The following is a 26,277-nucleotide window of genomic DNA, read 5'->3' as shown; positions in this document are numbered from 1 at the left end:
GCCCCTGGACTCGTCTTCCCCGTATTTCAACAACTCACAACATGCAGTGAGTGTGAGAACCCTCCACCTTCATTCCAGAATGCAATTACCATCCTCATATCTTATTGCACTTCTGAGTCTCTCATCTCAACCCTCCACTCTCGATTTGTAATCTTTATTCATTCTGTAAATCTCAATTCTCAAATCTCATTAAATAGCCACAAGGAAAGCCATGTCCATGTCTTTGATTAAGAATGTTACTATAATTCACCAAATGTCCGTCTGTCCGTTTGAAGGTACCGCAAAAACGGCTCAACCGATCGCAACGATATTTTGGGTGTGTATTCCTCGGACGCCTGGGAGTAAAATAGGCTATATTGTTTTTCCAAGTTTTCCAATTTTCCAGTTTTTCCAAACACGATGGAATAATATTTACCAATATGAACAGTGATGTGGCATTTATTGAAATTCTACAAATACTGTTTCGATTTTGATGACAATTATGAACCTGCCGCGAATGCGGAAGTGCACAGATGACGGCAATGCGCGGGTTTGATAATATCCAAATACAACCATCATTCAATCGTAATGTTAAATTTGTTAAACGTTAATCGTGTTAATCGTTTTGTTAAAGTATCAATTGATGATTGGAATTGAGTGAATACAATTACGATTTTGAATTCGTAATTGTATTCACCCAACCGAACGGAACTTCACATCAGGATTTAAATATTTGTTTATGTCACAGATGTTGTTAAAAGTTTATTTTTTATATTAATGTTATTTCATTTGTGATTGGAGTTATGCTGTTTGGAATGAAAAAAGAGATATCGAGTTCAAATGAATGACAAAATGCAGTGACGGTTTTACGTTCTAAAGGTGAAATTCGCGGATTGCCATATGCAGATTTGCCATTGACTGGGAATGGAACACACGTACCTGTTTGTTTGCGAACGGGTACGTTTTTCATGGAAGTCCTTCACGAACTTGCTGTCCATGTCTGACTCTTGACTGAAGGTGCTACAGGAATGTGGAATTTATTTGTTTCATGCTTTACATTCGCCGTTTCTGCATTGTCAGTTTGCTTCTGGCCTCCCACCCGTGCGTAGCACGGGTACCTCACTAGTATGAAGAATATGAAGTTTGTCACAATCCATTGTCATGGGGACCTGGAATTTTACAAGACAGGCTTTTATTCAGGTTCTGCTACTGAACTGAACTGAGCTGAGCGGAACAAACCTGAGGTCGACAACTGCAAAGAAATGCGCACAGAAAGACAATTGCTCGTGAACAGGACAAGACTTTCTCAGGTAGTGTACCTGTTGGTGATTCCCAAAAATTATTCCCAGGCTCAGAATCCAAGCTGTGTTGTCACGCTCTTTGCTGCAGAGGATTGGTGACCCAGCACCTCCTGACAACTCACGGGGACACCTACGGATTCTCATAAAAAGGCAGCTGAGAGAGCCATGTGGCAGGATGAACATTACATGCCACACCATTTACTACCTCACGCATACTGTTTGTAACAACAGAGTTCATAGAACACCTTACCCCATGCTGTCTTGAGAAACAAGGACGTGGGTGGGGTCTACAAGCAGCAAATTTGCTTGATTGGTCATGATGATTTTTGTCCAATTATTGCTGAACAGAAAGGTTTTGATAGTGTCAATAAAGCGATTTGTGTTATACAGTGTTCAAGTATATAATTAAATTGAAATATAATGAAGATTTTATTGGTCGCAGGAAACAACAATTTGGAAGTTCACCACTGTTGATGCAGTGTCTTTTACACCACCTTATTTAACATGTTACATTAGTCCGTTGTGCCTGATTGTGTCCTTTATGACATCCTTAAACACATTAGGTTTCCTGCTTGGAATGATCTTCAAGTTTCAGGGGTAAGTCCTCCCCCCTCTTCCCCTGGGTGCCTCCATGATCCGAAATCGGAAAATTTATGCCTGAACGATTGTGCAGGCCATCGATTAGAAGGGCTGTGTCAGGTTTCAGAGCAATCAGTTGTAAGTAAGGGATGAGTAGGGATCCAAAGCAATGGGGGTAACCCCCCTTGGAAACTCACATTATCAAAGTTCGGAAATGGAAGACTGAGCGATTGTGCAGGCCATCGGGTAGAAGGGCTGTATCGGATTCCAGAGCAATCGGTTGGTAAATAAGGAACGATTAGGGATCCAAAGTTCCCCAGGGATCTGAAGTTCCTCCCTGGGAGCCCCCATGTTCTGAAATTGAAACATCGAAGCCTGAGCGATTGTGCAGCCACCCAGCAAAAGGGTTGTATCAGGTTTCAGAGCAATTGGTTGGTAAATAAGGGATGAGTAGGGAACTGAAGTTTGGAGAGTAAACCCCACCCGACCCCCTCCCTCGCTTCCTTGGGAACCCCCATGATCCAAAATCCAAAAATTGAAACCTGAGTGATTGTGCAGGCGAATTTCTTGGATTCATGTCTCAAGTTTCAGAACAATCAGCCAGCCGGGTGTCAAGGGAAGAGTATCAAAAATAGCAAAAAGTTAACTGACGGACGGACGGACAGACATCCTGACCCATTTTATAATGTCATATCTTCGAGAATCGAGATGAGATGACCAAAAAATTGATTTGTGCAACAGTCCAGACCTTCGCCGTTATTCCCTTCAATTGTGAATGCGAATCTGACGAGATCAAAGGTAGCAATTTTCAGTGTACTGTACACTGTTCCTTCGTATACATCAATGGGCAAGATAAAGTCCCGATCATTCCATGGTGGAACCACAACTTAAGAAAAGCTAAAACGAAGTTGAAGAATAGGTGTGCACAATGATTCATTCCAATACGATCTCTCATCAGGGACTTGACTGAATGAGTGTACAAACTGAGGATTCAAAGGCCCAAATGCACCAAGGACACACCCCCCATAAACTGCCAATTCCATCAAACATCCCACAAGAATGCGGACATGATACAATTGCTACATGAAAACATTCCTGGACTCAGTGTAAGCAACCATGATGCTTCTGCTCAGAAGTACCGTACTCATCCCCAATGAATACTTTGTAACACTTCTCCAGGATTTCATTATCGCCGGCGCTACATCTGTACTCTCAATCGCACGACCACCGGAGGTTTAGGCTGTGCATCATTTCCTCATGCATGAGCGAGCAGAATCACAGCTACAGGCCAAAACTCATGAAGATGCAACACAAACAAAAAAATGCCTCCTATTTAAGGCTCTCTTTTGCATTGCCTTTCTCCTTGACTTTGTACAAAACCATGATTGGTCTAGCGCAGCATGCTTGCAAAGTTGTAATGTTGAACTGGCATATTACCCCATCCAAACGATATGTACAAGCTCCTGCACTATTTCCCGAACATACATACGCACGCACGCACACACATATATATACATACATACATACATACATATATATATATATATATATATATATATATACATATATATATATATGTATGTATATATATATATATATATATATATATATATATATATATATATATATATATATATATATATATATATATATATATATATATATATATATATATATATATATATATATACAGACTTGGCATTTAATATGGCATATTTTTTTTGTGGGAGTGAACTTACTTTTCAAGATGTCTTAAAATCAAAAGTTCATTGGAATTATGTTGAAATTATTCTAGATTTTGTTAATGTGACCTTTAAAAGAAACAAAAACCACATTTGACATTTCGAAACAAATAAATTGATCCTTGAAAGTGATGTAAACTGATATCGAACTCAATTAATGGACAGTACTGTGTTAAACTTCTGTACGTTTTCCAGAAGTATCTCTTCATTTTGCACATTAGCCAATTTTTTATTATTAACAAAAACAAAAGTTAAATTACGACTGGGATTACGGACAGTACAATTACAGTTCAGTACTTCGTGTAACCCCCACGAGCATTCAGGAGAGCACGTACACGTTGAGGCAATGAGGCATGCTGTTCAGGAGATTTGCCAAGATTTGGACAGGAATTGCTTGCCATGCAGTGACAATTGCCTGCTGCAATTCACGCACAGAGGTCGGCTGCTGGTCCAAGTGGTCGATTTGACGCGTTAATTCTGCTCACAGGTTCTCTATCGGATTCATATCCGGGGACATGGCAGGCCACTCCATATGCTCTACACCACGGTCAGCAAGAAAGTGTTGGATCATGCAAGCACGATGAGGCCGTGCATTGTCATCTTGGAAGACAAAGTTTCCTCGAAAGGCTGCACGAGCAAATGGAAGCAATGTTTCTTTCAGAATGGCCCTGTACTTGAACTGGTTCAGGTTTCCATTCAGAACAACCAGGTCAGTTTTGCCCCCTGCATGAAAAGCAGCCCAAACGGTCACTCCACCACCTCCAGCTTGGACTCTTGGCACTATACAATCTTCGTTGTAGGCTTCATGCACTTGTCTGCGCACTCGGACGCAGCCATCTTGACGATAGACCAGAAATCTAGACTCTTCACTGAAGATCACGTGATTCCAGTGTCCTGGCTGCCATTGACGGTGCTCTCTGGCCCACTGCAATCGACGCTGGCGGTGTTGTCTGGTCAGGCGTGGCTTTCTCAGGGGACGCCTGGCACGATAGCCTGCTTGAACCAGTCGTTGGTTGACTAGCCTTCTGGATACAGGCACATTTGTCAGTTGCTGCCACTCATCCCTAAGCCGATTAGCTGACTTGGTACGGCCATTGCGGACTAACCGGTGCAGCTGGCGATCATCCCTCCTTGTGGTTCTGCGGGGACGTCGTGGCCTCGGTATTGGAGTAGGGACACCCCTCTGAGCATTTCTTTTCAGGACCTTTGACACCTGACCTTGAGTGATGCCATACTGCCGAGCAATAGCACGCTCTTTCATGCCGTAATTTCGTAAAGCCACCACTTCATGACAAACAGCATTGTCGAGTTGACGGACCATCTCCAGAGGAAGCGGCAATAACTTTTGGAGACGTGCAGCAGTTGTTTTCCACTAATACAGAACGCAACAACCCTTGTATACCCGACTGTGAAGCCAATCGTCAAATGCACCTGTCCGTACATTTTGCCATGCCACCTGTGATATAATCCTGTTGTTGACTTCTTGCTGCGACAGACAATCAGTGACATGGTTCTTTTAACAAATAAATCACCAAAGTGTAAAAGAAACTCACCAGATTGATATACTGAGTTAAGAAAGTAAACCCAAGTCAAGAAAAAAAAAATATTCCATGTTAAATGCCAAGTCTGTATATATATATATAAATATATATAAATATAAATAAATATAAAATATAAATAATATGTATGTATGTATGTATATATACAGACTTGGCATTTAATATGGAATAATTTTTTGTGGGGGTGAACTTACTTTTCAAGATGACTTAGAACCAAAAGTTCATTGGAATTATGTTGAAATTATTCTAGATTTTGTTAATGTGACCTTTAAAAGAAACAAAAACCACATTTGACATTTCGAAGCAAATAAATTGATCCTTGAAAGTGATGTAAACTGATATCGAACTCGATTCACGGACAGTACTGTGTTAAACTTCTGTACGTTTTCCAGAAGTATCTCTTTATTTTGCACATTAACCAAAAAAAATTTCAACAAAAACAAAAGCTCAATTATGACTGGGATTACGGACAGTAGAATTACAGTTCAGTACTTCGTGTAACCCCCACGAGCATTCAGGAGAGCACGTACACGTCGAGGCATGCTGTTCACAAGATTTGCCAAGGTTTGGACAGGAATCGCTTTCCATGCAGTCACAATACTCTTCTGCAATTCACGCACAGAGGTAGGCTGCTGGTCCAAGTTGTCGATTTGACGCGTTAATTCTGCCCACAAGTTCTCTATCGGATTCATATCCGGGGACATGGCAGGCCACCCCATATGCTCGACACCACGGTCAGCAAGAAAGTGTTGGATCATGCGAGCACGATGAGGCCGTGCATTGTCATCTTGGAAGACAAAGTTTCCTCGAAAGGCTGCACGAGCAAATGGAAGCAATATTTCTTCCAGAATGACCCTGTACTTGAACTGGTTCAGGTTTCCATTCAGAACAACCAGGTCCGTTTTGCCCCCTGCATGAAAAGCAGCCCAAACGGTCACCCCAACACCTCCAGCTTGGACTCTTGGCACTATACAATCTTCGTTGTGTGCTTCATGCACTTGTCTGTGAACTCGGACGCGGCCATCTTGACGATAGACCAGAAATCTAGACTAGTCACTGAAGGTCACGTGATTCCAGTTTCCTGGCTGCCATTGACGGTGCTCTCTGGCCCACTGCAATCGGCGCTGGCTGTGTTGTCTGGTCAGGTGTGGCTTTCTCAGGGGACGCCTGGCACGATAGCCTGCTTGAAACCAGTCGTTGGTTGACCAGCCTTCTGGATACAGGCACATTTGTCAGTTGCTGCCACTCAGCCGGAAGCCGATTAGCTGACTTGGCACGGCCATTGCAGACTAACCGGTGCAGCTGGCGATCATCTCTCCTTGTGGTTCTGCGTTGACGTCCTGGCCTCTGTATTGGAGTAGGGACACCCCTCTGACCATTTCGTTTCAGGATCTTTGACACCTGACCTTGAGTGATGCCATACTGCCGAGCAATAGCACGCTGTTTCATGCCAGAATTTCGTAAAGCCAACACTCCATGACAAACAGCATTGTCAAGTTGACGGACCATCTCCAGGGGATGCGGAAATAACTTAAGTAGATGTGCAGCAGTTGTTTTCCACTAATACAGAACACAACAACCCTTATATACCCGATTGTGAAGCCAATCGTCAAATGCACCTGTCCTTACATTTTGTCACGCCACCTGTGATATAATCCTGTTATTGACTTCTTGCTGCGAAAGACAATCAGTGACATGGTTCTTTCAACAAAGTCATCACCGAAGCGTAAAAGAAACTCACCAGATTGATATACTGAGTTCAGAAAGTAAACCCAAGTCAAGAAAAAAAAAAAATTCCATATTAAATGCCAAGTCTGTATATATATATATATATATATATATATATATATATATATATATATATATATATATATATATATATAATATATAATATATATACAGTAATACCCCGGCCTTCGTCATTAATTGATTCCATAAGCCGTGACGTAACTCGGTTTTTGACGTAAACCGGGCGTAATGTCTTTAAAATGCCTTCAAATGAAGACAAACACCGTAATTCGTAAAACTAGAGTAAATAACTGGAGGAGGCTGCGGCTTCGCCCTGAATCTTTGCCGCTCCCCGTCGGGAGTCCCTCCGTTGTTTTCTATCGGTCGGGCCATTCCACATACTCATGCACCCAACCAAGCACTTCTTGCTACTCCCTGCACCACAGATGTCAATTTCCAAACAATTTACCTACTCCCTCTACCTAACTTTAAACTACCCTCCCCGGGTACTCGTGAAGGGGTCCATCCTCCCCCATCCACTCCTTCGCACCATGCACTCCACACCACTCACTCCACACACCATTTATTCCCACACACCAAGTATTCTCTCCATTTATCCACTTGCACCGCATGCAAGTCAATCACTCAACACCAATACACATGTCCTCAATACACCACTCATACACTTTCTCCGGTCATCCCAGACCATTGCCTCATTTCACCAAGTTCAACGATAACCAGATTCTCACACACACAACCATTCTGGACCAATGCCTCATTTCACCAAGCCCAAGAGGCACCCACAATTACACACACACAGCATCATCTAACTAACTACTTCCCTCTAATACTTGTGCTTTCCCTGTCTTCCCTTATACTAAGCACTTCCCTCGTCATTAACATCCTTCTAATCTGACTACGTCCCCTCTCCCTGTATCAATGTCTCTACTTAAATCTCGGTCTCCTATTGTCATCCTTCAAATCCCTGACAATATCCTAGCCCGCCCTCGGCTAGTTCACACTGCCAAACCCCATAAATCTACTGCTCCTTTGCCCCAACGTGAGGGATGGGAGAGCTACCATCCCTCTACATCGGACACTATCTCCCACTATCACCCCCCAGTCCTCTCACACTATGAGCCCCCGTCATTGGAGGTACTGGGTCCTGCCTATATATACATATACAAACGTATACTGTACGGCCGAGCCGGCATCGTCATGTTTCGCCGTTGCCACGCTACGTTGGTTGTTTTACACAGTAAAGGAACCTTTACACATTCAAGGAATAATCACAAAAATACCAGCGAACTGGAAAAGCAAGCACGCGACCGTAACACAGGACAAAATGCATATGGCGTCGCCTTTGTTTTGAATGAGAACCAGCAGCTACGCGTACGCATACTGTACGTACATTTTAAAAATATTTTTATTGTGCTTTTTATTGTATTTTAAATTGTTTCGATCGTTAAAACATCAACATTAAAACAACGATCAACGATCGTTAAAACATCCAATTGTTTAAATTGTTTAATTTTTTTCACGTCCGCAGGAGTGACGTAAAGTCGCACATAATGACGTTCGCTGAACTGAAATTTACTCTAGAAGAGTGGCGTAAAGTCGGATTTGACGCAGGTCGAAATGGCGTAAAACGGGGTATGACTGTGTATATATATATATATATATATATATATATATATATATATATATATATATATATATATATATATATATGTATGTATGTATGTATGTATGTATGTATGTATGTATGTGTATGTGTATATATATATATATATATATATATATATATATATAAAATATATATATATAAAATATATATATTAAATATATTAAATTATTATCTATCTATAATTCCAGCAATCTCTGTGTGTGTGTGTGTGTGTGTCTGTGTGTGTGTGTGTGTCTGTGTGTGTGTTTGTTTGTCTGTGACCGCTGTTTCTCGACAACCACGGGTCCGATATACTTGAAACTTGCCAGGTATATTGCTGGGGACCCGAGGATGTGCCTTTTCAAGGTTTCATATTAATCGGACAATTACTTACCGAGCTATGTCCAAAAAACGATTCAACCAATCAGAGAGCAGCGAGCTATCGCGTGTGCCGAACGTGGCGAACACACTCTGCCTCGGACGGCACATTTGAGAGCGTATTCATTTATTTCACGTTGGCAAACTATGTTGCCGCTATGTTGGCGTTAAACTATGTTTTAAAACTAATTAAAACCATTTCATGTAAATAGAGGGGGGGGGGGGGGATTGTCACTGTACTCGCAAGCCGTTCGCCGTTCACTTTGGCGTTGCGAATGGACCAAAACATTTCATGGACCAAACCATTTCATGTAAAGCGTTCGCCGTTCGCTTTGGCGTTGCGAATAGACCAAAACATTTCATGGACCAAACCATTTCATGTAAATAGAGGGGGGGGGGGATTGTCACCGTACTCGCACCCACGTACCCACGTACCCACGTACGGGCATTGCACCCACGTACGGGCATGCCCTAGTCTATCTATAATTCCAGTAATCTCTGTGTGTATGTTTGTCTGTGACCGCTGTTTCTCGACAACCACGGGTCCGATATACTTGAAACTTGCCAGGTATATTGCTGGGGACCCGAGGATGTGCCTTTTCAAGGTTTCATATTAATCGGAGAAGTAGTTACCGAGCTATGTCCAAAAAACGATTCAACCAATCAGAGAGCAGCGAGTTATCACGTGTGCCGAACGTGGCGAACAGACTCTGCCTCGGACGGCACATTTGAGAGCGTATTCATTTATTTCACGTTGGCAAACTATGTTGCCGCTATGTTGGCGTTAAACTATGTTTTAAAACGAATTAAAACTAATTTGCGATTCTTTCGCTTTCCTGCGCGTTTGTGCACGCTATGGCGATTTCTTTACCAAACTCCGCAAGCCGTTCGCTTTGGACCAAACCATTTCATGTAAATAGAGGGGGGGGATTGTCACCGTACTCGCAAGCCGTTCGCTTTGGACCAAACCATTTCATGTAAATAGAGGGGGGGGATTGTCACCGTACTCGCAAGCCGTTCGCTTTGGCTTTGCGAATGGACCAAACCATTTCATGTAAATAGAGGGGGGGGGATATAATTTTAGATATATATATAGTACGGGCATGCCCTAGTTATATTAAATATACATATACATACACACATATACCAAGAAATAAAAGATGACCTTCTGTACTCATGACTCATATTCATCTTTTGATCTCAAATCCAAATTTCTTGAGTACATAGCAATAATACCAAAAATTCACTGTTCCAATACTTATGGAGGGCACTGTATATGCACATGCATACTCGGCTTGGCAAATGGGAGTGAGATACACAATAAGAGTTGGCAGTCAACGTGTTCATGGTTGTAGAAAAAATAATTCTGGAAGGTTACTACTGTGGTTGCAGTGGCTATTACACCACCTTACTCAACACGTTACATTAGTTCTATGTACCTGTTGTGTGTGTCCTTTATGACATCCTCAAAAGCAATTATTAGTTTGTGTGCAGCCTGCGCCTCATATCCTGGATGTGCGGCTGCGCTGCTGATGTAATGCCCCAGTTACCAGTACGCTGGTACTCATTTTGCCGACCTCGGAAGGATGACAGACTGAATCAACCCAGCTGGTGTTATTTTTACAGCATGGCAGAGGCTAGAACCCAAGACCCTAAGATCTCAAACCAGCCACCTTAACCGTTAAGCCAATAACAGGCTTCTTAAAAACAGTACGTTTTCCTCTTTGGAGTGACTGCCAGCCAGGGAGACAAGAGCCCAAAAAATTATATCACTCCTCTCTGCGCATGTGATCGGGACAGATTCCTCGATAGTTCCTCGATCAGAAACTGATGTTCATCGACCACCAGATAGACAGACAGAGTAAACCAATTGCTTAACATTCACTTCACACGCATGGGGTAATAAGAATAATGAGGATGACGACGAAAGCGATTGACGTCATGCGAAACAGCTTTGTGTAAAGTTCACAGGAGTGGATGGAGACAGTGTGAGAAGCTTTCCAGTGAAATCCAATCATTATCGCAGCAGCTACGCACACATGGCAGCACCGATCCATTTTAAACTCTCCCTGGCAGTGAACCTACGAGTACAATGGGCCTGTGGTGAAGAGACCCCTCTCAACACATTTGCACCGTGGACTGCCATGGGAACCGTATTGTGCTGGCATTTCAACAAAGGAGTTTTGTTTGTCACGTGTCCAATTACTGTTTGTCCAAAGGCATGGGTGTCTGCACAAAACTCACAAATAATGGCAGCACCGTGTCGTTCACGTTTATATAAACACTCGGTATGGCGTGAAAACTGCGTCACACTTTTATTAGGTGTGTACACACCGGTGTGGAGGCTTATAGTGAGGTGTTTCATTTTCCCTTTTTGCCTTCAAGCTGTAACTACATCCGAGGAAGTACTTTGAATGCAGTATAGATGCGTTGCTCCTTCCAAATTCAAATCCAACAATTTCCTGTGTCACTGGGAGAGAATTTATCATAGGAAGTGAAGAATATGATTTCAAAGTAACATACACAAACACAAACAAACAAACAAACAGACCCAGACACAGAGCCAGACACAGAGCCAGACACAGAGCCAGACACAGAGCCAGACACAGAGCCAGACACAGAGCCACACACACACACACACACACACACACACCACACACACACACACAGCCACACACTTCAGAAACTCTGCCGTACATGTGTTCTTCTTCTTCTTCTTCAAAACAATTGTTTCTGTTATTCTTCTTCACAAAACTTTTCCAAAACTGTTTGTCAGCGAAGCGCCCGGTCCAAGTCCACCAACCATCTTGCCGCACATATAGCTCCAAGTTTCTAAATGCTTTCAACAAAATGTATTATCTCCCTTCTCATGATGTCTATTTCCGTTTGTCAAAGTTGGGAATTTGGAATCAGAATAAGTATCCACCCCACCTCACCCCTTCAAAGCTTCATGTTCCCGCTCTGTGGATTCCTCTTCACCCCAACTTCTCAATTCTTCCTTCCATCCCACCACCTTTATGCTCCCCCCTGACCCCACCTCCTAAATGCTTCCACCCAAGCCCACCCTCTCAAACTTTACCCAGCACCCCAAACACTCAAACTTTCCACCGCATCCAATCCTTCCCTCATACCCCACACAATCAATCCATCACCTGATCCCCTCACACTCAATCCTTCCCTCACACCCTCAATCCTTCCACCACACCCCACACACTAGATCCTTGCCCTGCACACTCAATCCAGCCTTCCCCCCACACCTCACACACTCAATCCTTCCCCAGCACCCCAAATACTCAATCTTTCCACCACATCCAATCCTTCCCTCATACCCCCACACAATCAATACACCACCTCTCAATCTCCTCAGTCAATCTCCCCTCACTCAATCCTTCCCCCACAGCACACACATGCAATCCTTCACAACATCACGATCACTTTGGAGAAATATTACCTCCAGAACCACAATGACACCTCCAATAACAGAATCGATCGCTCTGTAAAAATGAAATATTACTGTAACAACAACAACAACAACACCAACACCAACACCAACACCAACAACACCAACACCAACAACAACAACAACAACACGACCTCTCCGGAAAAATAAATATTACCTCGTACATATTACTTTCAGAACAATAACACCTCCAATAACAGGATCGCTCCGGAAAAATAAATATTACCTTCACAACAACAACTTGATTGCTCTGGAAAAAGAAATATTACCTTGTACATATTACATTCTGGCGAACAACTACACCTCCAATAACAGGATCGCTCCGGAAAAATAAATATTACCTCAACATAAATTTCACAACAACAACAACACGATCGCATGAACAGTTTTCCATCAGAAGTGGACATGAGTGTTCTCATCTCATCACCCTCCACCAATAAAGCGAGACTTGAAAATAAACAGTTCCCATCACCAAATTTCTCCATCACGAAAAATGTTCGATTGTTTGGAGCAGTAAATATTGCCATTTTACAACAAACGGAACTTCCGCACAACATATTACCTTCACAACAATATCACCTCCAATAACAGGATTGCTCCGGAAAAATAAATATTACCTCAACATTAATTTCACAACAACAACAACAACACTTTGGAGACGGAAGCTGTTTGAGGCCTGAAGGCCAAAGGACTGAGACCCTATACTTGTTATCGCCTTCTCAAGGCCCGTGAAGGCTATCGGCTGCAACCTTTCGATATATATTTGATCATCCTTGCTTCACACTGAAGGGAAAACTGAAATGGAAGGCATAACGGTTGTGAATACCGTATAAAGCTTCCGCAGATGACTTGGGCCAACCCGAGCAGGAACATGGTGGTCGAGACCAGCTGTCATGCCAATAGTTCTAAGGCAGCCCTTTGATAGTCCACAAACCCATTTACTAATACATACAGTACAGCACACACACACATATAATGTGTGTGTGTATATATATATATATATATATATATTTAGGTATATATATATTTATATATATGCCTATATATATATATATGCCTATATATATATATATATATATATATATACACATGCAGACATACATACACACACACTTCGTCCAAACATCCAATCAAAAATAACAGTTCGGCTATTTAGTTTATAAATGCCTTATCCTGTCAAATTTTATTCAAGAATACAGTTGTGGCCAAAAATATTGGCACCCTTGCCCTTTTTTCAAATAACTCACAATTTTCTCTTAAAATAAGTTGAAATTGACAAAAGTATTTGGTCTCCACAATTCTTTATTTCACTGTTAATATTACAGAACCTTTGTTTTTGATTGAGAACTTAATATATCATTTTAAATCAGAAAATAAATAGAAATGGCATTGACAAAATTATGGACACCCTTTACTTAATATTTGGTAGCAATTTGGACAAAATAGCCATGCACTTCCTATAGCCATAAATGAGCTTACTAAACCTCTCCACTGGCAGTTTGACCCAATCTTCTTGTGAAAACTGCTCCAGTTCTCCCAGATTTGAAGGGTGCTTTCTCCCAAGTGCTGTTTTCAGATCTCACCACAGATGTTCAATGGGATTTACATCTGGACTCATTGCTGGCCACTTCAGAACAGCCCAGCATTTTGTCTTGAACCATTCCTGTGTGCTTTTTGAAGTGTTTGGGGTCATTGTCCTGCTGCAAGACCCATGACCTTCGACGGAAACCCAGCTTTCTGACACGAGGTTGAACATTGCACTCCAAAATGCCTTGGTTATCTCCTGATTTCATGATGCCATGCACACATTCAAGGCCCCCAGTGTCAGAGGCAGCACAACAACCCCAAAACATCACTGTACCTCTTCCATGTTCGACTGTAGGGAAGGTATTCTTTTCTTTGAAAGCTTAATTTTGTTTTCTGTAAACATAGAGATGATGTGCTAAACTAAAAAGCTCTAATTTGGTCTCATCTGTCCACAGAACATTATCCCAGAAAGATTTTGGCTTGTTCAGGTGTGTTTTGGCAAACTCCAGTCGGGCTTTCTTATGTCTCTCTCTCTCAGCAGTGGGGTGCTCCTGGGTCTCCTACCATGGAACCCCCTTTCATTGAGTTGGTGACGGATGGTGTGAGTTGAAACTGTCGTACCTTGTGTCTTCAGGTCAGCTTGAATCTGTTTGGCAGTTGACCGAGGTGCTTTCTCCACCATTCGAACAATCCTTCACTGCAATATTCGATCAAGTTTTCTCTTGCGGCCCCATCCAGGGAGGTTGACTGCAGTACTATGGGGCTTATACTTCCTCATAACATTGCGTACAGTGGACACAGGAACATCAAGGTCTCTTGAGATGGACTTGTAGCCTTGAGATTGTCCATGCTTGGCTATAATCTTGTGTCTGACCTCAGACAATTCTCTGGTTTTCTTTCTTTTCTCCATGCTCATTGTGGTACACATAGTGACACAAAACACCAGAATAACTCCTTTTATCGATTCAAACTGGTTGAATGATTGACTTTTATATTGCATGCACCTGCAACTCACCACAGGTGAGTTCAATTCCAAAGTAAAAGTGAATCACCTGCTTGAAATCTAATTAGTTCTGACAACTTCTAAAAGGTGCCAATAATATTGTCGCGTGGTTTGGCTCAGTTAACACCGAGCGACACCACGGATGAATCGAGTTTAACGAGGCATTTATTCAATCCAATGGCGGCCGATACGCGAGATGGAATGAACAGTGCCGACTTACCTTCACGGCCACAGGCATCTTCAACCTGAAATCAATTAATAAATCAACCAAAACAGATGTAAAATGTAAAAGAAAGAAATATTTATTACGGAACCCGAGAACAATGGAACCGTGCCGATAAATAACTAAACCCCTATATCGGGACGTCCCCGCACAGATTCCAAATACACACAGATGGGGAGGATAATCGAAAATAACTCGTGTTTGTGGATGCGTCTTATCTGTCTGAATGGCGGGTCGTCAGGAATTCTCCGGCTCGAGCACGTCGTCCGACGCAGCTCCGGTCGGTGGGAAGACAGGCCTTGATGCGCCCCCGTCCGCACATTGCTAGGCCGAGCCACTCACCCGCTCCAGTCGCAAGCCTCGCTCGCACGTGAACACCAGGGAGGAGAATCGATGGCGCTCCAACGTTCGTCGTCCAGCGGGTAATTCGCGGTTTGCAAAAGGAAATGATCCAAACGGGGCGAAAGGCAAGGGCAGAAGGAAGGTCTGGGAAAGGTAGAAACCAAAGCGAGACGAAAGTTGAGACAGAGGTCCGGGCAGGATGGATCCAGGAACGAGAAGGGCAAAATGTCCGCTTGCCCATAGTTTTACCGCCCGGGCCTTGACGTCACCGGCGCTTCTCCTCCAATCAGCGCATCGCTTGTTGCATCCTCCTTCGCGCCCTCCACACCGACTGGCCGAATGTTCGCACCTTCCACACTGATTGGCCGAGGTGCCATCGGTCGGTGGCCAATCAGTGTGCCGCTCCTTCACCTTCCTTACCCCCAATCATGGGGAAGCTTTTTGTCCCTTCCCCGACCAATCACACGTTCTCCTGGGCGTGGCTATTGCTTGCCTTGCACGATGTTTGTCCTCCATGGCGCTGTTGTACGCGGCCGCCTCCTGCTTGTCTTCCCGGTTTGTTTTATCGTCAGTTATTGTAAGGGGGGGGGGGGGGGATTTAATCAATGTGGTGCACTAATGGGCCTATATAATGTCTATGGGGTGTATTGCCATAAGGGACACTGGGATGGTCACAGAGGGAACGACACACAATGGAGTTAGCATATTCCCTACAACTACTTAACAGGCCCCGCCCCCTCATGGCGGGGACGAAGACACACTTAATCCGACATAGAGGCTACAGGTCCTCTACTTATTTACATCGAGGTGGTTCTAGCTACCCACGACAGACGAAGCATGATACCTACACAGATCTACCTAGATCTAGATATTCCCCTACCCCAAAATTCATAACAATATTGTCTGGGCCATGTTAGGATTTCTGTGTGGAATAAGCTAAGATTTAGTAATTTTTTCAGCTTTTTTTGTTTTGTTCCACTGAAAACCAAAGAAATACAACTGTAGATACCAAAAGATTTTTTAATTTCAACAATTTTTCTGGAGGAAATGGTGCATTATTTGAAAAAAGTGCAAGGGTGCTAATATTTTTGGCCACGACTGGATGTATAAAGAACTGATTATGCACACAATGGCATAATTTATTGACATGTTCAAACCAATAATCACGACAAACTCAAAGTTATCCTTTCCCAGACTTGTGAGGCGTAGTAGGGTTTTGTAGGGGAGTAGCAGGGCAGACAGGTTTTGAAGCAGATTATGCACAATAAATTTTATCTGCCGACATTTTTTGAAGTCGCGGACCATTAAAAAAGAAGTTTAAGAATTCGGGTGACAATTGATGATATTGATGATAATGATTCATGATAGTAAGAATTGGCAGAGAACACCAAGCTGATGATAGTAAATATAAACACGAAACAATGGGACTTATTTACGAAAATACACTTTTTACATCATAGCACCATGAGAACGGAGTCTTGCTCCACAAACCCAAGCTTTAAGCAGTAGACAATATGGTCAGGCACTCACCGTATTCTGTATGAGAAGGAGTAGTGGGGAGGGTGAATGAAACTGAATTCTGGAAGGAATGCTGTGGACACGGACACTGAAATAGGGCCAGTTTGTGCTACATTCCCAGTTTCCATGTACCTGCACACCACATAGTAAATGTATTTATTTTTGAAGGCCGAAGGGGGTAGTAGTAATAATAACGATGCTAAATCTACAGGGTATCTCAAAAAATGCATATAGTCTTTAATACTCCAGAAAAAAATAATTAAATAACAAAGGGAGGGGTGAGGTTGAGTATTCCTAATACCATGACGACTGGTACGACATTACCATGTTGAGTATTACTAATACCATGACGAATGATATGACATTACCATGTGGAGTATTACTAATACCATGACGACTGGTACGACATCACCATGTTGAGTATTACTAATACCATGACGACTGGTACGACATCACCATGTTGAGTATTACTAATACCATGATGACTGATACTGCATTACCATGTTGAGTATTACCAATACCATGATGACTGATACTGCATTACCATGTTGAGTATTACTAATACCATGACGACTGGTACGACATCACCATGTTGAGTATTATTAATACCATGATGACTGATACTGCATTACCATGTTGAGTATTACTAATACCATGATGACTGATATTGCATTACCATGTTGAGTATTCCTAATACCATGACGACTGGTACGACATTACCATGTTGAGTATTACTAATACCATGACGAATGATATGACATTACCATGTGGAGTATTACTAATACCATGACGACTGGTACGACATCACCATGTTGAGTATTACTAATACCATGACGACTGGTACGACATCACCATGTTGAGTATTACTAATACCATGATGACTGATACTGCATTACCATGTTGAGTATTACTAATACCATGATGACTGATATTGCATTACCATGTTGAGTATTCCTAATACCATGACGACTGGTACGACATCACCATGTTGAGTATTACTAATACCATGATGACTGATACTGCATTACCATGTTGAGTATTACCAATACCATGATGACTGATACTGCATTACCATGTTGAGTATTACTAATACCATGATGACTGATATTGCATTACCATGTTGAGTATTACTAATACCATGACGAATGATATGACATTACCATGTGGAGTATTACTAATACCATGATGACTGATACTGCATTACCATGTTGAGTATTACTAATACCATGATGACTGATACTGCATTACCATGTTGAGTATTACTAATACTATGATGACTGATACTGCATTACCATGTTGAGTATTACTAATACCATGATGACTGATCACACCATGGAACCCCGTTAATACACCCCAAATCCACATCTTTCAATCTCAGACTTCATTCCTGAAATTCCTTGTAGTGTCAATTTGTTTTGTACCGTGTCGCCCTTCCCTCCCCCTCCACCCCCAGCCCTCTCCCTTCAAACAGATCTCCCGATGTCCCTGTTCTCTACTGTTGTGCTTGTGTGCTTCACTCTCTCCCCATCTTGTCTCCCCCTCCCTTTATTTTTGTACGTGTCCATTTATGTTTTTGTGTTTGATGTGCTAGCTCTTAAACGAGCTTCGATCTTGTATACAAAAAAAGAAAAATAATTTTTTTTTTGGCAAACAGGACGATCAACCGGTATCAAATTGAAAAGCTGGAATTTTTGAGTCCAACACAAATTAACCTTTTAAAAGTCCATAAAATAATTTAAATTGATAAATTGACTTAAACTTTTCCAGTCGCTGGGGACGGGTATTTTTGCTCGTATACGATAACATATAGCATGTCTGATTCTGGCTGATTCATATAGCATGTCTGATATAGCATGTCTGATATAGCATGTCTGACATATAGCATGTCTGACATAGAGCATGTCTACGTCTGATTACATCCCAATTAATATATAACTTTGAACTTAAACAAATACTGTACTTGTAATTACCCTGCGCTCGCGAAGCAAAATCATGGTTAAGCATTTGGGTGCGTGCGTGCGTGTCTGCATTTAAAAAAATTCATTTTCTCAGCAACCGTTGGTCCGATTGACATGAAATTTTCACCATCGGAGGGCCTCCTCCTGTAGAATATTTTAGTGAATATTATGACGTCATAGACGTGGTACAGGCGCCATCTTGGAAAAACGTTACACCTCTATATCTCCCAAACCGCTCAATGGAAAAAATGGAAACATGGCTCATTGTCAAGTACTCCCCATGGGGAATAAGATATGTTGATGATGATGTCATCGGTGCCTTAATTATGACGTCATAATTGGACAAGTACAACACTTGATCTGATCAGTATGAAAAAAAAAATCCTCTGCAACTGTTAGTCCGATTGGCACAAAATTTTCAGAATATGAGCGGCTCCTCCTGTGGAATTTTAAAAATGACAATTATGATGCCATATGTCACGTGGTACAGGCGCCATCTTGGAAAAATCGAAAAAAGGTTCCACCTCTATATCTCCAAAACCGCTCCATGGAAAAAAAACTAAACCATGGCACATTCTGAAGTACTTCGCTTGGGGAATAAGATATGTTAATGATGATGTCATCGGTACTTTAATTATGACGTCATAATTCGACAAGTACAACGCTTGATTCCAGTCAGTATGAATTTTTTTCTCTACAATTCTTGGTCCGATTGACACGAAATTTTCACCATAGGAGGGCTTCCTCCAGTAGAATATTTCAATGATTATTATGACGTCATAAGTCACGTGGTGCAGGCGCCATCTTGGAAAAACTTCGCACCTCGATATCTCTGAAACCACTCCATGGAAAAAATTGAGACCTGGCTCATTGTCATCGACTCCCCATGGGGAATAAGATATGTTGATGATGATGTCATCTGTGCCTTCGTTATGACGTCATAATTCTACAAATACAACACTTATCCATCCGATCAATATTTAAAAAATTTCAGCAACTGTTGGTCTGATGGACACAAAATCTTCACCATAGGAGTGCCTCCTCCTTTAGAATATTTTAATGATAATCATGACGTCATAGGTCATGTGTTACAGGTGCCATCTTGGAAAAACCGAAAAACGTTGCACCTCTATATCTCCAAAACTGCTCTATGGAAAAAATTGAAACCTGGCTCATTGTAAATAACTCCATATAGGGAATAGGTGTTGTTCACGATGATGTCATTGGTGCCATAATTATGATGTCATAATTCGACAGGGACAACGCTTAGTCTGATCAGTTTGAAATTTATTGAGCATGATCTATGCAACAATTATTTAGAGAATATAAATGTATGATGTCATCGCTCACGTGGTCTGGCAGTCATATTGGATCAAAAAAAAAAGAAACGCTCAAAAACAGAAGAGTTGGCTCACACCAAGTTGACTGTGCAGCGTAAGTATTCTATGAATACCGTCTAGTTATATTTGCCGTCAAGAGTGCTCCGAATGAAAGTAACCCGTAATTAAAGGGACCTCTTTTATAATGCTCAGGATGGAGTTGCACATCAGAAAGCTTCAGAAATGCTGACTGTACACAGTGGCCCAGGAAACGATGACCGTGTATCCTTTGTTAGCAGGTTGCTAAGCAACGATCGTTAGCGCCAAACTCACGTCATTTATCAAGAGAATCGTGAAAACCCAAGTCGTTGTTCTGGAAAACCCTAATTACCATTTCGCTTTCATGGCTGCTTCCCAAGACTGGGATTCCTCATGACTCGAAGTGGTACAAGTGGTACAACTCATAGAACAAGCCTTTCTGCCAAGTAGAGCGATGATTTCCAAAGCCTCTTCCATTCAAGCACGTTGTCTCCCTCAAAATTCTCTGTGAAGTGAAAGAATTGTTTCTTGCATGGTGCACATCTTGTAACAAATAATGCTCCGAGGCATCGTCGCATGAGTTACTCTTTGCAGCTCAAGAATTGAAAAACTGCCCTTGTCTTTTGTTCTACTTGACGGACGACCTTTAGGCCTCTTGTGTAAAATATAGTCAGGTTTTCACTTGAGATTCTCTTGTATTATGCAATGTTTGGCACCAACAATAGCTGCTTACCATTCTGCATAAGAAATAAAACCCGAATGATTTTGTACGCCACCAAGTATGAAATCATCATAATCATCACATCATCATACTATAATGGACTGATGGCATATGTGTGTGTATGTGTGCAAGTATGTATGTTTGTGCATGTATGTGTATGTGTGTATGTATGAGTGTGTGTGCATGTATGTGTGTGTGCATGTATGTGTGTATGTATGAGTGTGTGCATGTGTATGTATGAGTGTGTGCATGTATGTGTATGTGTGCAAGTATGTGTGTGTGTGTGCAAGTATGTGTGTGTGTGTGTGTGTGTGTGTGTGTGTGTGTGTGTGTGTGTGCAAGTATGTGTGTATGTGTATGTATGAGTGTGTGCATGTATGTGTGCATGTGTGTATGCATGATTGTGCATGTGTGTGTGTGTGTGCATGTGTGTATGCATGTGTGTGCACGTGCGTATGCATGTTTGTGCATATGTGTGTGCATGTGTGTGTGTGCATGTGTGTGTGTGCATGTGTGTGTTCATGTGTGGGTGTATGCATGTGTGTGCATGTGTGTATGCATGTGTGTACTGTATATGGATGTGTGTAAATCTGAATGCATGTGTGTGCATATGTGTGTGCATGTGTATACATGTGTGTACTGTATATGGATGTGTGTACTGTATATGGATGTGTGTAAATGTGAATGCATGTGTGTATGCATGTACTGTATGTATACCTCCACCAAGCTGAACAGTTTATGTTTGCATACAACTGATAGGCCAGATCTACATCCGGACCTGAAGCAACATTGTATCGGCTTGTTCTTGTCACCTACCCATGTCATCCACAAAGTTTTGTCATAATTCGTTGACAACCTTTTGAAATATTATCCTACACTGTGTGTCGTTTTGGCCTCACCTCTAAGTGGTGAAGACTCACTTTAAAAAGAAAAAAACATTACAGTATCCGGATCCATATCTTCACTAGACTCTAACTAATTTAGGGGGGACAGGGCCTTCTCCATCGCTGCTCCCACCCTCTGGAACTCACTACCTCACACCATCAGAGACTCCTCCTCACTCACCACATTCAAAACATCACTAAAGACCCACCTGTTCAACACTGCATTCAACATTCAACCCACAGCATTTAACCCCTGACTATCACTTCTCCTTCTCCCTCCTTTTGCTTTAAATATTTCCCTATTGATTCTTGTCTTTTTGCAATTGTTGTTTTCATGTATTGTTATGCATTATGTTTTGCACTCTGTCAAAGCGCCTTTGGGCTTCTTGAAAAGCGCTATACAAAATAAATGAATTATTATTATTATTATTAATTTGTCTTTGTCACACACACCCAACCTGTCCACCAAGTTTTGTCTGAATGCATCCATAACCTTCTGAGATATCCTACTCATAGACAGGCAGACAGACAGACAGCGGTGAAAACACAACCTCCATCCAACTTCAGTGGTGTCGGCAACATCACAAAACATTGTTATTTGACCTGAAAGAGAATATTTATAGTATCTACGAGAACTTCCTGTCTAATTTTCTGCTACAATCATCATGGAGAAGTCTGGTCCATAATAATCATTCCTTTCTACGAATAAATCAAACTTGAGAAGAACAGCAGAAGTGTTTTTACTGCCCGTCATAGACGGGCTCTTCAGCAGGTACATGCAATATGTGCACGAGGTATTTTTCAAAGATGGTGACGTGCAAGTGTAAGGGATTACAATGCAAGATGGCACCGCTTGGCAGCAACGACCATGTTCTTTCGAAAGCAGAAATGTTCTTCATGAAGAAATTCCTGCCAAGAAGTTTAGAAAGGCCTCAATCACGAATGCAACTCGTCCTACAAATAAATAACGGAGTTTTGTGGGGGGGGGGGGGCGGAAACAACAACAATGATGATGATGATGTCGTTATTTATTACAAACAATGACGAGCCAAGGCTAAAGTAGTGCTTTATATGCCAGTACACACTCATTCGAGATTGCTTCAACAAGTGCAAGGCGCCCACTTTTAGAGATACGGAACCGAAGAGCGAGCGCGAGGCCATGGCGATCGTGCTGCACACGAAAGCATAAAGTGTTTAGAAACCCATGTGTTGCTTCCATGTGCCTGGCACAATGGACGACTGTGCAAATACATTTTTCACTGCAGAATGGAGAGGGTGCACGGCCCGTCAGCCACGCAGGAAAAGAAATGCAGGTGCAGTTCACGGCGCGTACAAGGACACTCCATTCTTTCCTCTCTGAACGATGCTTCATGTGCACTTGACATGTTGCTCATTCTCAACTTCAATAATCCTTCAAGTGCGTGCTCGGTCCCAATACCGTCCGTCTGCCTCACTCGCTCCCAGCAACAGTAAACAGCACAAAACATTCCCATTTCAAAATAAGACGTGTTCCTCAAAGATCCTTCAACATATCAATCACAAATCTCCAGTTTTTCCCTTCCTGAGAGTTTGCCTCTGCATCCATCATGTCCGCCCCGTGCATCCTCCCGTACCCCTCCTTCCTCCGCACATCACTTATTTGTCCAAATCTCCCTCTATTTTATCCTTCAACCCTGCTGTTGGTGTCCCCCTTCTGTCTTTCTCCTATTATTTTGTTCTGTTGCTGCCTGATCCATTCCTGATCCAGCTTTGCCACGAGTCCAGACTTTGAATACAATTTTTTTTTGTACAGTACAAACTCAAACACCATTCACTGCAAAATATAAACACAACTTAAATTTTGATTTTGACTTTGGTAACCCCTACTCTTCACAGAGTTTTGGTGTTGCTGAAGCAGTTTCTTGGCAAGGATTGTACTGGGTTGTTTGCCATTGCTTTCCCGGCATTGTTTATCCTTGCTCTATCTTTTGAATTATGAGCATCAAGCAATGAAAACAGCAAACACCATTTTTAAAGTCTTTGGTATGACTTTGCTGGGGTTTGAACCACCAACCTCCCAAACTCAGAGCAGATGCTCGAACCATTATGGCATCGAGCCTTGTCGGCTTACAATATATATGGAAATTTGGCACCGGCGAGTGTGTGTGTGTGTGTGTGTGTGTGTGTGTGTGTGTGTGTGTGTGTGTGTGTGTGTGTGTGTTAGGACACAACCGATGCAAACATGTAAGAACGTTCAAGGACCGTCGACCATTTCTTCTTCTTCTTCTGCCATTGCAGGCACTGGGATGCCAACCCCGATTGTGCAGCCCAGTACAATGCAGATATGTTCAATATATTGAGCCGAGGTCGGAGTACGTTACATCTACGTATGTTAGAAGCAACGTTCATCGATTACAGGGACCCTACATTGTGTCGTCAAAAGGAATTTGTACATTTTCTCATTCTCTTTCAACATGGAAAGATTAAAGATGTTTCCCGACCGCTGTCCATGGTATGTCTCCAGATGGTGAGTCCCCGCTTTGGGGAACCCCATCCCCCCTCCCTCCAAGGTATTGATGCTGGCGAGTCGGCACTATCAACTTCACTCCAGCCAATCGGAGCCAGGGATAGTGGTGACTAAGTCAACCAATGGATGTTCAGAGTACCTAAACATGAACCAATAGGTGTCGCTCTTACATAGACATGCTTATAAATGCACGATCTCTCACCTTTTCCGTTCTCTTGCTGTGAATTACCTTGAGGAGGACAGCATGAAAAGCTTCAGTTTTTCTTATTCTGTCCTGTTTATTTTCTTGCATTTTAAAATAATTAAAAATGAAAAGCTGAAATGTCTTGCATTAATAAGTATTCAACCCCTATGCTATGACACTCCACATTGAGCTCAGGTGTATCCACATTTCCTTTGATCATCCTTGAGATGTCTCTATAATTTGATTGGAGTCCATTTGTGGCCAATTAATTTGCTTGGACATGATTTAGAAAGAAACGCACCTTTCTATACAACGTCCCATAGTTGACAGTGAATGTAAGAGCAGAAACTCTTCCATGAAGTCCAAGGAATTGTCCGTAGAAATCCGAGATATAATTGTGAGGAGGCATCGATCTGGGAAGGGTATAAAACAAGTACTAGAGTGTTGAAAGTTCCCAAGAGCACAGCGAGCTCCATCATTAGGAAATGGAAAGGATATGGAAACACCCAGACTATTCCTAGACCTGGCGGTCTGACCAAACTGAGCAACCGGGCAAGAAGAACTTTGGCTAGAGAGGTGATCAAGAACCCAACGACAACTGATAGAACTACAGAGTTACTTGGCTGTGATGGGAGAACCTGCAGGAAGGATAGCAGTCTCTGCAGCACTTCACAAATCTAGGCTTTATTGGAGAGTGGACAGAAGGAAGCTAAGCCTGAGAAAAAGGCACATTACAGCATACCTTGAGTTTGCAAATAGGTATGTGAAAGACTGAGGGATGAGGCAAAATATTATGTGGTCTTATGAGATGAAAATTGAAATATTTGGCCTTAATGCAAAGCGCTACGTCTGGCAGAAACCAAACACAGCACATCGCCCATCGAACACCATCCCTAACATGAAGTATGGTGGTGGCAGCAACATCCTATGGGGATGATTTTCAGCGGCAGTGACAGGAGGACTTGTTAGGATAGAGGGAACAGTGAATGGAGCCAAATACCGGCAAATCGTTGGAGAACTCGCTTCAGTGTGCAAAAGACCCTAGACTGCAGCGAAGATTTAAGTACCAACAGAACAATGATCCGAAGCATACAGCCATAGCAACATTGGAATGGCTTCAGATAAAGAACATGAAAGTCCTAGTGTGGCCCAGCCAAAGCCCAGACTTAAATCCCATTGAAAATCTGCAGAAAGACTTGAAGATTGCTGTTCACTGACTCTCCCCGTCCCACTTGACAAACGTTGAGCAAATCTACAAGGAAGATTGGGAGAAACTCCCCAAATCCAGCTGTGCAAAGCTGATACAGACATACCCAAGAAAACTCAAAGCTGTAATCGCTGCCAAAGGCACTTCTACAAAGTATTGACTCAGCTGTTACTTATGTAAATATGATATTTGTACATTTCATTTTCAATAAATTTGTACAAATTGTCTTTGTGCATGTCTTTTTGCAAAGAACACGTCTTTTTGCAATAAAAGTTTCTTATCCTTCCCATGTTTCTGGAGATTTGACTTACAATCCTGTTTATTTATATAATTACGAACTGAAGTCCCCGGCGTTTCCTGGGGAAATTCAATGAAAACATACTCACTCGCGGCCAAAACACGAAGGTGTTATAATAAACCTGTGTAAATCAATCTTTATCTTTTTAATAACAGG

At 42.1% G+C, this 26,277-nt stretch overlaps 1 protein-coding gene across 1 annotated transcript in view; it reads right to left on the bottom strand.

The window, feature by feature from the left end:
• Positions 1 to 26,277, bottom strand: part of FBXO3 (F-box protein 3) — a 344,255-nt gene that overhangs the window by 51,224 nt on the left and 266,754 nt on the right. The window contains exon 8 of the mRNA XM_078783944.1: positions 17,018 to 17,137. Within this exon, the coding sequence (XP_078640070.1) occupies positions 17,018 to 17,137 (120 nt within the window). The remainder of the gene's footprint in view (positions 1 to 17,017; positions 17,138 to 26,277) is intronic.

The sequence above is a fragment of the Myxine glutinosa genome, chromosome 8 (genome assembly GCF_964187855.1).
Source record: "Myxine glutinosa chromosome 8, kmMyxGlut1.1, whole genome shotgun sequence".
Classification (NCBI taxonomy): domain Eukaryota; kingdom Metazoa; phylum Chordata; class Myxini; order Myxiniformes; family Myxinidae; genus Myxine; species Myxine glutinosa.
The sequence above is the reverse complement of the archived record's forward strand: the minus strand, read 5'-3'. Positions and strand labels throughout refer to the sequence as shown.